The sequence below is a fragment of the Gymnoscopelus microlampas genome, assembly GCF_963454915.1.
Source record: "Gymnoscopelus microlampas genome assembly, chromosome: 21".
NCBI lineage: Eukaryota > Metazoa > Chordata > Actinopteri > Myctophiformes > Myctophidae > Gymnoscopelus > Gymnoscopelus microlampas.
Window position 1 is genome coordinate 3,134,407 of NC_139958.1, and position 13,978 is coordinate 3,148,384.

The 13,978-nt window shown below is 42.1% G+C and overlaps 1 protein-coding gene across 2 annotated transcripts in view; it reads left to right on the forward strand.

The window, feature by feature from the left end:
- The window catches only part of pi4kaa (phosphatidylinositol 4-kinase, catalytic, alpha a), an 85,859-nt gene that overhangs the window by 29,001 nt on the left and 42,880 nt on the right, over positions 1–13,978 (forward strand). For both annotated transcript variants that reach the window (XM_084047867.1, XM_084047868.1), the window contains exons 18-33: positions 108–276; positions 1,294–1,344; positions 2,790–2,898; positions 3,390–3,526; positions 4,224–4,357; positions 5,142–5,224; positions 5,709–5,779; positions 6,370–6,494; positions 7,457–7,538; positions 8,272–8,355; positions 8,899–8,988; positions 9,617–9,736; positions 10,065–10,157; positions 10,642–10,798; positions 11,262–11,389; positions 13,089–13,247. In XM_084047867.1, the coding sequence (XP_083903993.1) occupies positions 108–276; positions 1,294–1,344; positions 2,790–2,898; positions 3,390–3,526; positions 4,224–4,357; positions 5,142–5,224; positions 5,709–5,779; positions 6,370–6,494; positions 7,457–7,538; positions 8,272–8,355; positions 8,899–8,988; positions 9,617–9,736; positions 10,065–10,157; positions 10,642–10,798; positions 11,262–11,389; positions 13,089–13,247 (1,792 nt within the window). The remainder of the gene's footprint in view (positions 1–107; positions 277–1,293; positions 1,345–2,789; positions 2,899–3,389; positions 3,527–4,223; positions 4,358–5,141; positions 5,225–5,708; positions 5,780–6,369; positions 6,495–7,456; positions 7,539–8,271; positions 8,356–8,898; positions 8,989–9,616; positions 9,737–10,064; positions 10,158–10,641; positions 10,799–11,261; positions 11,390–13,088; positions 13,248–13,978) is intronic.

Here is a 13,978-nt window from a genome sequence, read left to right on the forward strand (position 1 = left end):
ATTAGACACTGTTCCCTGGCTGTGATCAATGTGTTATTCTGCTGGTCTCTATTAGACACTGTTCCCTGGCTGTGTGATCAATGTGTTATTCTGCTGGTCTCTATTAGACACTGTTCCCTGGCTGTGATCAATGCCCTGGCCAACATAGCAGCCAACCTTCAGGCTGAACACATGGTGGACGAGCTGCTGGTCAACCTTCTGGAGCTGTTTGTCCAGCTGGGCCTGGAGGGCAAGAGAGCCAGCGAGAGAGCCTCAGACAAGGGTCCGGCACTGAAGGTACGCTACGCCGCGCAGTGGGTCTCAAACCTGTCTTTCCAGGCACACTGGTGTGTCGGAAGACAAGTACATATGTGCTCTTTGTGACGGATACACATTATTATTTCAAGATTTACAAGAGTACAAAAAGTTATGGACTGTTTATTTTATTTTATTTACTATATCATTATTGGGTAGCCTGGTAAACCCTCCCCCTTGTAATTTATTTCAGGAATGAGTCTGGCATGATCGCCCATTCGGCAATTTGGCTGTGGGCTGGAGTTGGGCGGGAGTAATACCGTTCACTGACAACCCCTTCAGCCAATCAGCTGTGTTCCCCTTCAGCCAGTGCATTTTTACCACCTCCAGACTAATGTGACGCAGCAGGACTTTTGAGATGGCCATGCCCAAAATAGGTTGCCTTATTCGGATACATGCGTGTCACTGCCCGCCCCTGCCGGTTCTCTGAATTTATATTTTTAAATAGGCTCTGTCATGATTAATTGACCACATATATGAAGTTAAACAACTAAATTCTATCCAAACGATATCTTAAAAGTAAATTCCGTGCCTCAAAATAGAAGTTTGAGAGCGTTTTGAAGTTTTAAAAGAGAGTAGAAAACACTGCGGTCAAAAAAGATGGCTGCCGTTCGTTTTTGGTCGGCTGCATTCAGGCTGCACTCGGTTCCATTCGGGTTCACTCGAACTCGCCACCTGATTGGCCGACTTTCGCTGTCAATCACAGAACGATGAGCGATGACGCTGATAGGCTCGTCCATTTGGTAATGGGCTAGAAACGCCCAGACAAGCCTTCAGGCCAGACTCCTTCCTGAAATCAAATGGAAATGGATTTTCTGGAGGGAGGGGCTTTACCAGGCTAATTATTGGGTGCACATATTTACCAATATAGACAAATTCTATACTCTTACAATACTATAGGACTGAAGTCCCGAGGTAAGCGTGACCTACTGACTGTTAGTAGATTCACACGCACGCACACCCTATACTTCAGTTTTCTTGTACTTCTCTGTTTCCTAGGCATCAAGCAGTGCTGGGAACCTGGGCGTGTTAATTCCAGTTATTGCTGTAGTAAGTACTTGACATCATTTTAATAGTTTTGACCTGTACTCATAATAACAGCTTCCTGATAATAATTATGCTTCATCTTGCAAACCACTGGACCGATATATAAGCACCACATTTCTTGTGCACTCTGCCAAAGAAGTAACCCCCCCCCCCAATATGTTCACACATTGTGAATATTCTTCAACTTTTTAGGACTTGAAGGAGGAGTTCACCCACAAAATTCCTTATTTTCAATTACACAACCCATGAAGCCTTGATTTCATGGATTTATTTTAGTTTTTGTGGCATTCCTAAGACAATAATTTGATGACTGTGTGTATTTCCGGTAGGAGACACAAATAATCTACCTTGTGTCTCCTACCGGATACATTAGCCGGTAGGAGACGGGAATCAAATTATCAGCTTAGGAATGCAACAAAAACAAAAAATAATCCATGGATTCAAGGCTTCATAGGGTGTGCAATTGATAGAAAATAAGTCATTTTTTGGGTGAACTCCTCCTTTACGAATTTTGTTCTGCATAGATGAATCAAATGTAATTTTCTCCACAATAATAATACAATATAACTTAACCCATTAAGACAGAGAACGCATCTCTGTTATTGTCTCCGCCAGAGGTGGAGAGTATGTTTTCGTCTCGTCCTTCCGTGTGTCCGCCAAGCTAACATTGGTCAAGCTTCACGTGACACGTGACCATATGTTGAAAGGGTGTGCTTTGATTGGCTAGCGAGACGCATGACGAAATAGAAACCTATAAATCGGTGTGTCACTTCAAAAGATCATTTATATTTTTTGAAGTGAGCTTCCATCAGCCAAGCTAACATTGGTCAAGTGACACGTGACAATATGTAATATAAATAGGTAAGACAGGATTAATCAGGAACAGTACTGGCGGAGACCTGTGCTCCGAGGAGCACATTTTCTAGTTTTAGATGTCTTTGGCTATTCAAAAATAGCAGATCTACAAGCTCATAGAGCAGCACCGAGTGCTGCTCTATGAGCTTGTTGATCTGCTATTTTAGAAGAATCGTGAAAAAGTGTGCATCTTTGAATATATATATTATTTTTTTAAGCGAACATTTGTCAAATATTTTGTTCCATGGACCTCCAGAAGCAAAGACTTGAGTTACAAATGTTAAAAAATATAATTTATATATTCAAAGATTTGCACAAATTTGAATAGCCAAAGAAATGTAAAATGACACGGGTGCATTCCCGGTCTGAATGGGTTATATAATTGGGGTGGTTTGTCTCACCTAGACACAGGATCTGACACAAATTCTGACCTGATGGTCAAGATTACATTTATCCCCTGAGCAAGCAGGCTGGGCTCTTATTTGCTCAATGGAAAAGAAATGTCAGCGCAGGAAACCGGGTTCAAATCCGGGGGTAGAAGAGGAAAGTTTCATAGTGCAGCTTTAACTCTTCCTCTCTGTGTCTCTTGGTAGCTCACTAAGAGGCTGCCTCCCATCAAAGAAGCAAAGCCACGTCTGCAGAAGCTGTTCAGGGACTTCTGGCTCTACTCCGTGGTCATGGGCTTCGCCGTGGAGGGATCAGGTTGGACGAGCATCGTATCTTCAGTGCATGTTGAATGAATCCATCCAGTGAAATATTAGCTCTTGTGTTTTTAACCCATTAAGACCTGAGACCGACTCTACAAAATGACAGTTTTTTGGAGAAAAAAAACCTATGTTGCTGTCAGTGGTTCTCAAACTTTCTCATGTCAAGGACCCCCAAAATGATATGTATTTGGCCGCGGACCCCCATCTCAAAATATGTTGTTCCAGGGACCGCCAGAGGCAACGATTTGAGCCACAAATGTTCGCTTTAAAAATATATATATATTCAAAGATTTGCACACTTTTTCGTGATTTTTCAAAAATAGCCAAAGTGTAAAATAATGCTTTTTAGCTCAAATGAAAAAGTGACACAGATATGCGTCCCAGGTCTTAATGGGTTAATTGGGACAAAATATCAGGCTAATATCCGAATCATTTCATGCATAATCTTTCTGATAATTCTGTTTTTTATTTTTTTAACCCTTCCAGGTCTGTGGCCAGAGGAGTGGTATGAGGGAGTGTGTGAGATAGCGACCAAATCTCCCCTCCTGACCTTCCCCAGTGGAGAGCCGCTCCGCTCTGAGCTGCAGTACAACTCTGCCCTGAAGAATGACACCGTCACTGCGGTGAGGAAAGGAGTACACCCTGACCCTGACCCTAACCCTGACCCTAACCCTATTACAAACGACACGTCACTGCAGTGAGGAAGGGTACACACCCTGACGTAGCTCCGGTCCATAGCGTTAGGAGTTCTCCTTAAGGCTATGGGACTTTCGAGCCTTTGCGCCCGCACCGCAGTCTGTAGTAAAAAATCTAAAATACACTTTCGCTACTCACCAAAACAAAGACGGTTTTATAGAGTTGAAAGCCTACTCTACTTAGTGTGAACATTCTGAGCACTCTGAACAATATTTCACCGGAAGAAAAAAGTGGAGTAACCATGTTTTCCTTCCGGTGAAATATTTTATTTTCTCGCCAAAAAGTTTATTTTGAGACGTGCGGTGGGGGGCTCAGAGTGTTCCCTCTAAGTAGCGTCTTTGTTTTGGCGAGTAGCGAAAGTGTATGTTTGATTTTTTACTACAGACGTAGAGGCCGGGCGGCCTGTGGTGCCGCGGGTCTGAGGAGAAAGGATCGAAAGTCCCATAGCGTTAAGGAGAAGTCCTTCTAACGCTATGGACCAGAGCTAACCCTGACCCTAACCCTAACCCTAAAGAATGATAAGGGTATACCAGCATGCACCAGCATATAAGACATGCCCAGAACAATTGCCGCCAGGGTAACAACATGTGGGTTTAATGGTTGATTGTTGCATTGTGTTTTCAGGCTGAGTTGAATGACCTGCGCAGTACCATCATCAACCTGCTGGACCCTCCTCCTGAAGCCAGCGCTCTGGTCAACAAGCTGGACTTCGCCATGTCCACCTACCTACTGTCTGTGTACAGGCTGGAGTACATGAGGTACGTACGGGGCTACTTACTGTCAGTGTACACAGGCTGGAGTACATGAGGTACGTACGGAGCTACCTACTGTCTGTGTACAGGCTGGAGTACATGAGGTACGTACGGAGCTACTTACTGTCAGTGTACAGGCTGGAGTACATGAGGTACGTACGGAGCTACTTACTGTCAGTGTACAGGCTGGAGTACATGAGGTACGTACGGAGCTACTTACTGTCAGTGTACAGGCTGGAGTACATGAGGTACGTACGGAGCTACTTAATTGCATACTGTACCAGCCAAAAATACATAGTAAATAAAAAGTGTAAATAAAAATAAGTTAAACAAGAAGTGAATGGAGCAGCAAATCTTCAAATGATGATATCTTGGGTTCTGAACGTTTTTTTCCAAAAGCGATGTGACGCGTTGTGAGCTTGTAGATTTGCTATTTTAAACATTTTGCCAGCCAAAAATACATATTAAATAAAAAGTGCTCAGGAGCCAAGATACAGCCTTTTTCAGTAATAAGTTAAACAAGAAGTTAATGGAGCAGCACATCTTCAAATGATGATATCTTGGGTTCTGAACGTTTTTAAACACGTCATTTTGAGTTAAGTTGATGAGCTGATTTATACTTTGTCGTATGATGGTGTCCCGCACTGAAAATAGACTGTTCTACAAGATCACAACACGTTGCGTTGCGTTGTAATAAGGCATTACTGGCACTTACTGTACATTACTGATACAGTACATGTACGATGCCTACTTCTTCATGTCTCCTCAATGCGTTCTCATCATCTCTTAGGATGACTTCCTGTTTGGATTCCGATCGCTTCCAGGTCATGTTCCGCTACTTTGAGGACCGGGCCATACAGAAGGACAAGTCTGGTAAGAGTCACAGTGTCAGTGAGTGACTAGGGGTGTTGGAAAAAATCGATTCGAATACGAATCGCGATTCTACTGTTGGACGATTCAGAACGATTCTCATTTAAAAAAAAAAGAAAAACGTTTTTTATTTATTTTTTTGGGAGGAACTTGGATTTACCTTTGTGCGTTTACATTATTATCAGTTTATAAAACCTTTACAATTATAAAAGCTACATAAATGTACCCTGTTCTCATGCCAGCAGATTGGAGTAGATCCTGAAATCCTGTTTTGAATCGAGAATCGTTTTGAATCGGAAAAAAACGCTTTTGAATCGAGAATTGTTTGTTTTGAAAAAATCGATAAAAATCGGAATCGTGACCCCAAGAATCGGAATCGAATCGTGAGATAGCAGACGATTCACAGCCCTATGAGTGACCGCTCTGTCACATGTATATTAGGTACCTTTTATTTCCTCTGAAACCATTGACCATCTTCTCTCTGCAGGCATGATGCAGTGTGTCATCGCGGTCGGCGATAAGGTCTTTGAGATCTTCCTGCACATGATGGCTGATAAAGTGAGGGGGATCTTCTTTACACCTTTTGCACATACTGTAGGCTCTGTGGCATGATGTGTTCTGATTATGATGCCCATATAATCAGGGTTCATTTTGACAACAAATTAGTATTTAGTTTTAGTCATGGTCTTCTGAATAAAATTCCATTTAGTTTTAGTCATATTTTAGTCATTTGAAATGTTTTAGTTTTTGTCTAGTTTTAGTCGACTAAATATCATAAGATTATAGTGGACTAAATCTACAGTTGATTTAGTCGACTAAAATGTATTTTGGCGGTGCCTTGATGGCGTAATGGATGATTTTACACTTGAGTGCAACCAAACATAAAATGACTTGTCTTTTAGTTCTACTGGATCTCTTCTCCACTAGATCCCTCACTAACATTTTAGTCTAGTTTGACGATCTGTTGACGAAATTGTCAATATATTTAGTCATAGTTTTAGTCATCATAGTTTAGTTTTTATTTAGTTTTCGTCAGTGAGAAAAGATAGTCGACCAACATTTTTCATCATAGTTTTAGTCGAGGAAATCAACACTGTATATGATAAGACGCCATGACGTCACAATGTCATGTGAAACTTTATTTTCAGCCAAAGACCAAGGCCCACGAGGAGGAGTTGGAGCGCCACGCACAGTTCCTATTGGTCAACTTCAACCACATCCATAAGAGGATCCGCAGGGTGGCCGACAAATACCTCTCTGGACTGGCCGAAACGTGAGAGTTTAAATTCACATGCATGTGTGCTGTTTTCACCGACATGACACATCATTGTTGATGTTGTAGGGGTTCTTACAGCAGTGGTTCTCAAGACCTTTTCATGTCAAGGACCCCCAAAATCATATGTATTTGGCCGCGGACCCCCATCTGAAAATGTTTTGTGCCAGGGACCCCCATAAATAAAAGATCTATATGGCCGACTGTCGATGCTTGCACACTGGTCCACCCAAATCTAAATTAAGTCCTGTAAAAAAGGCTTAGAGTTTTCAATAATCATCATTATGCAGATATCTCTTTTACCCACTGTAACATACTCTCACAAACATAGACTGCTAAATATAATACTTTCATAATGTAGTAATGTGTCTAAAAGAGGACTGATACCTTTTAAACCAAACAGTGCAATAGAAACTGCAAGTCAAAACAGAAAGACCCTTGACAGTGCATGCAACGACACTTTGAATATATATGAAATAATCATAAATGCAGTATTAACCCATTAAGACCGGGAAAGCATCTGTCGTTTTAGATTTTAACCACTTTAACCATTATTTTATACTTTGGCTATAAAAAAAGCAGAAAAGCAGATCTACAAGCTCATGATCTGCTATTTAACATTATTTTGTGCAAATCTTTGAATACATATAATATATTTTTTGAATTTTTATAACTCAAATCTTTGCCTCTGGAGGTTCCTGGAGCAAAAATATTTAACAAATGTTCGCTTTGAAAAATATTATATTCAAAGATTTTGCACGCATTTTCATGCATTTTTCAAAAATAGCAGATCTACAAGCTCATAGCGCGGCACTCGGTGCCGCGCTATGAGCTAGATCTGCTATTTTTGAATAGCCAAAGTGTAAAATAATGCTTTTTTAGCTCAAATCAAAGAGATCTTAAAATGACACGGATGCGTCCCCGGATTGAATGGGTTAACGGTATATTTACTTGATCTTCAGTTTCCCTCATCTGCTGTGGAGCGGCCGTGTGTTGAGGACCATGCTGGACATCCTGCAGACACTCTCTCTCTCCCTCAGTGCTGTAAGTGCTTTAAAAACCCCACTCCGTACTTCAATTATCCACTTAAAACCCTACTTTATATGCTGAGTCATACGATGGCGGTTGCATGAAAGCGGACGATCTCGCTACGGGTGGGCGCAGCGCTAAAGTGTCTGACCACCCACCCACCCACCGCGGAGGAGGCCGTGGGTTCAAATCCTCCGCCGTAGTGCCATCCGGCTTTGTCGAGCGTCTACTCTACACGAACACAATCGGCCCCGTGTTCGTTCGGGGGAGGGGAGGAGGGTGATGCAACAGCAGTGATAACACACAGTAATGTGCGTGGGGGAGGAAAGAATTGGCATAACGACTTAATTGGGGAGAAAAATATTTAAAAAGAAAATAGCCAATCTACTGTATAAGCGCACAACACGTTTGTGAGCTTTTCACCTTTACTTTAGCATATAGATCTTTTGCCTATTATTGGCCAAAATATGGATGCCAGGGTTAATTAATGTGGTATTCCTGCATGCTATCCTTTGAATATCTACTTATCCATATTTTTTTTCCGATGAATTGAGTACCGTACAAAGGACCCCAATGGAAACAAGTCATAGTGCTTTCTTGAGATTAATCCTCTTAACAGACCTTGTTTTGAACTTTACCTCCCTGTGCTTGTCTTTGCAAACTGTTAATAAAGTATTCAATCAATCAAAATGAAGTGTAACATGACATACATCTGTCAACGTGATGCCATTGATTCTATATGTTTCAGGACATTCACAAAGACCAGCCGTACTACGACATTCCAGACACGCCCTACAGAGTGACGGTCCCCGACACGTACGAGGCCAGAGAGGTAGGAAAAGCTCTACTGTTTAACATTAAAATATACATTCATCTGTTCATTATTCAACCCAAGACCTGAGGCTGATTCTGCCTTCTAAACAAGTAGTTCGCACACTTTCAAGATCTATCAAAAATGTTTAAAAAATCACACCCAGTGTGAAGAGAGTGGTGCCTTTGAAAGTGTAACTGGTTGCATCCTTGTAACTGGTTGCAACAATATGTTGTCACGTGACACGTGACAACATATTGTCACGTGTCACGTGAAGCTTGACCAATCATACGGACGGACATACGGACACACGGACAAAGTCAAATGTAGGAGTGGTTGGCACCACTCAAAAATGGCAGATGTACAAGCACGTAGTGCTGCAAGAAGTGTCTTGCTGTGAGCATGTATATATCTGCTATTTTTGAATAGCCAGCGCTAAAATCTAGACACAGATGCGTTCCCAGTTTTAATGGGTTAACTATGTTACATGATTGTGTTGAATTGAATGGGACTGCTGTTCCATTATATCTGTGCAATGAATCTACTCAATGTGTGTGATTTCAGAGCATAGTGAAGGACTTTGCTGCTCGCTGTGGAGAGATCCTGAAAGAGGCCATGAAATGGGCACCGTCTGTCACCAAATCTCACCTGCAGGTAATCTATCTGCCGGCCTGTTTGCTCCTTGCTATTGGGTGTTATCGGTGCAAAGATAGACAGAGTTTACACAAATACATGTCCTCCTTAAAATGAGATTCCTGATTTCGTGGTGGCTATTTTTTTATTATTTTTTTCTATCTGTCAGAGCATTAACATTCATACAAATATTACGTTCATTAGGTCGTATTGGTCTCTGATAACATCAGTAATACAACTGTAATTTCACCATTATGGCCTGAAGGGGGTTGCCCTTGTTCTAATAACTAGGGGTGTAACGATACGATACGTTTTAACAACGATTCGATACGTATCACGTTACTTGGTTGTCGATACGATACATGAACGATACAGGACAGGTTAATTTAGAACGATACGATTCGATTCAATGATTTAAAATCGATATAGTAACTGTTTATTTAGCCAAAAAATCTGTGTGAAAACTAAGTACCTGGAGATTTTTTTCTTCTTTAAAATTGCTAAATACAACGCACAAGTACTTAGTATTGATAAAAATATACTAATTGCATTGCAAAACGATTCGATACAAAGTCAAACAATATGATATTTTTCGATGCAGTTACTATATTGTTACACCTCTACTAATTCAATGTGTTCTATGTTCCAGGAGTATCTGAACAAGCATCAGAACTGGGTGTCTGGTCTGTCTCAACACACCGGACTGGCCATGGCGACAGAGAGCATCCTGCACTTTGCTGGATACAACAGACAGAGCACCACACTAGGGGTGAGTCACACTTTACACCAAAGCTCATTCCCTTCATTTAGCTTTGTTTAGTTGTTCTTCAGTCATCAAATATATGTAAGTGAAGTGATACAAAAAAAAACTCTGGAGAAGTAAGAAGTACAAACTAATTCAATACAGTGCTCATGATAAATGCATCGCCTATCAATATAGAAAAGTACATTTGATAACAGAAACAAAATGCTAATATTACTATGAATGAAGGAAAGTGCATGAATCATAATACATACAGTATAAAGAAGATGCATTGAACCATGAACCATTGAATTTGTGTTCTATACTATAATAAATGTTTATTGTGTGTCCACAGACCACTCAGTTGACAGAGAGGCCAGCCTGTGTGAAGAAGGACTACTCTAACTTCATGGCTTCTCTCAACCTCAGGAACAGATATGCTGGAGAGGTAAAGCCCCACCCACCCAATCACATCCCTGAAGATCAGCACTGGATGAAGCTATCGCTAAGATAAACTTAAAAAATAAAGGTTAACCCATTTTGGGCGGGAACCCCTATTTGTAACTATAGCTTTCAGGACGGGAACCCCTTTTCGGGTTCCTGTTGCTATGTACTGTACAGTGTATAGCAACATATTTGTTTTGTAATATTTGACTAAATATTTGAAGTTAAAGGCATAGTTCACCCCCAAAATGACTTTTTTTCTATGGATTAGTCACCCCATGGAGACTTCAATTCATGATAATTGGATGATCGGCAGCGGTTCCGGTAGGAGACACAAAGAGTCTCCTTTGTCTCTCCTACCAGAACCGCTGCCTATCGGTGCGCTGGTCTAATCAATTAGAAAAAAACTATTTTTTTGGGTGAACTATCCGTTTAATTGCATACTGTTTGACTATTCCTCCTCATCTTTCTCTCCTCTTTGTCTCCAGGTGTCGGGCATGATCAACTTCTCTCAGGCGGTGCGAGGCCACTCGGACCTGAGCCGGCTGCTGGTCAAACAGATGGGCGAGGCCCTGGACAGCGGTCACCCCGAGTCCTTCACAGAGGCCATGTTCAAACTGGCTGCCCTGCTCATCAGCACCAAAGGTCTGTCTGTCTGTCTGTGTTTGTCTTTATCATTTACGTTATTTTAACCACATGAACCCTATAGTATGTCTATTCTTGGCAGACATTCGCGAGAAAATAGCAGATCTACAAGCTCACAAGGGGTTTGTGATTTATTTTGTGAGATGTCCATCGCAGTGTCAGAAACGACAAAAGGAAGACGGGCAGAGTTGCTCGTAGATGAGACTGACCAACTTGAAGAACAAATCTAAATCCGTTGCATGGCAATGATGTTTGTGCAGACACAAGCTGTTGGGGGTTATACTTTGTTGTAGAAATTATTATTGTAATGAAATTGTTATTATACTTTTGCTGGGGACCCCCTGGAACCCCCTCAAGGACCCCTGGGGGTCCCCGGACCCCACTCGGAGAACCACTGGTGTAAATATACTAAACTTGAATTGTGTGTTTTTTATTCCCTCCTGTTGTGTGTCATCTGCTGTAGAATGTGACCCTCAGCTCCTGCACCATCTGTGTTGGTCTCCTCTCAGGATGTTCACGGAGAACGGCATGGAGACGGCCATCGCCTGCTGGGAATGGCTGCTGGCAGCACGCACTGGAGTGGAAGTACCTGTACGTACCGTACTGTACTGTACTGTTCTGTAGTAGTTCTCAACCTTCCCACAATAATCATATTTGAACTGGGGACCCCCCCACCCTGACAAGCACTTGGAATTGTAGGAGTTGAGGCATTACATTTACGGTAGTTTGACTCAGTTCCATTGATAAATATTGTGAAAATAGCCGATCTACAAGCTCACAACGCCTCGCAGTGCGAGGCGTTGTGAGCTTGTAGATCGGCTATTTTCACAATGTCTGCCTCTTTCTTACGGAATATTTGACAATTTGGCCAATTTGTTATGTGTTGGTGTGTGTCTGTCTGGTAATTTAACGGTGGACAACCTTTTCAGGCACATGATCACTTACCCGAATGACTCAATAATTGAATTTGAGTAATAAAGGTCAGATAAATTCTGACTCTCTGGTGAGAAATGTTTTATGCACATCAAACCGTAATGGTTCATAATGGTTGCTTTAGATCAGCTCAATTTATCACCTCAATTATAGCCTGATCTGATCACATCATTGGTAGATGAAAAAGAGACGGTAGCTCATCCCTGCTCTAAGGTAGACTTAAGCTGTAGATTAGCTATTTTCGGCGCACTGCACCAGAACGCAATAAAGTACAAGTATTAGACAAGTACAAGACTAAATATATTGACAATTTCGTCAATAAATAAAAACTAGACTAAAATGTTAGTGAGGGACTAGAGGAGAAGAGATCCAGTAGAACTAAGACTAGTGGAGAAGAGATCCAGTAGAACTAAGACTAGTGGAGAAGAGATCCAGTAGAACTAAGACTAGTGGAGAAGAGATCCAGTAGAACTAAGACTAGAGGAGAAGAGATCCAGTAGAACTAAGACTAGTGGAGAAGAGATCCAGTAGAACTAAGAATAGAGGAGAAGAGATCCAGTAGAACTAAGACTAGTGGAGAAGAGATCCAGTAGAACTAAGCCTAGTGGAGAAGAGATCCAGTAGAACTAAGACTAGAGGAGAGGAGATCCAGTAGAACTAAGACTAGTGGAGAAGAGATCCAGTAGAACTAAGACTAGAGGAGAAGAGATCCAGTAGAACTAAGAGTAGTGGAGAAGAGATCCAGTAGAACTAAGACTAGAGGAGAAGAGATCCAGTAGAACTAAGACTAGTGGAGAAGAGATCCAGTAGAACTAAGACTAGTGGAGAAGAGATCCAGTAGAACTAAGACTAGAGGAGAAGAGATCCAGTAGAACTAAGACTAGTGGAGAAGAGATCCAGTAGAACTAAGACTAGTGGAGAAGAGATCCAGTAGAACTAAGACTAGTGGAGAAGAGATCCAGTAGAACTAAGACTAGTGGAGAAGAGATCCCGTAGAACTGGATACAGACAAGTCATTTTATGTTTGGTTGCGCTCGAGTGTTGCGCTCTGAAAATAGCAGATGCTGAGACGCGCTGTGAGCTTGTAGATCGGCTATTTTCATCATGCAACCAAGTGTAAAATCAGCCGTTACGACGCCATCAAGGCACCACCAACACACATTTTAGTCGACTAAATCAACTGTAAATTTGCTGTCAAAATCAACACTGCTCAGTTGGAAACACCTTTTCTGTCCAAAGAAAGGGTCGTGCAACGAAATATAAGTGAGTTTAAGTAGAATGTGTATTTGTGTTCATGCACTAGCATCTATCAGACTCTGTCTCTGTGTGTGTGTGTGTGTGTGTGTGTGTGTGATAGTTCATGCGTGAGATGGCGGGGGCGTGGCAGATGACGGTGGAGCTGAAGATGGGCCTGTTCTCTGACGCTCAGGTAGAGGCCGACCCTCTGGCTGCCTCTGAGGAGAGCCAGCCGGTCCCCTGCCCTCCAGATGTTACACCACACTACATCTGGATAGAGGTCAGCCACTGTGTGTGTGTGTGTGTGTGTGTGTGTGTGTGTGTGTGTGTGGCGTTCATGTTGTCCCAAAGTTTGTGATTGATTGAATACTTATAACAGTTTGCCAGAGGTACAGTTTTACAATAATACTCGTTTCCATTGTGGTCCTGTGTATTCAATTCATCGAGACGTATAAAGACAAACAATACTACCGTATACAAGAAATAATCAATACTAGGAGCAATAAAAGTATATTTACAGATACACCGGGGGGGGATAATTTCTTTTGGCAAGCTAGAAGACTTGTCTAAGGGCGCTCGGGTGGCACAGTGGTAAGGTCCCTGCCCACCACCACGGAGGTTGTGGGTTCGAATCCACGCCGGTGGTGCAACCGGCTTTGTCGAGCGTCTACACGAACACAATTGGCCCGCGTTCGGGAGAGAGAAGCCGGGCGGGGAGGAGGGTGATAATGGTCTTTGCACGTAGTCCTACGGGCTGGGGCGGCAACTGTCAGCGGGGAGTGCATAGTGACTAAATTGGGGAGAGAAAAGGTGCGAAACATAATTGGCTACTCTAAAGAAAAAAAGGGAAAAAAAGGAGACTTGTTTTGCATAACACATGTTTGTATTACTATACTTGTGAGGACATCAACACTTTAGGACAGACATTTTGCCATTTTTAACCGTAAGCCTAAAGCCGAAAAACAGCAGATCTACAAGCCCACAACGCGTCACGCTGCGGCGCGTTGTGGG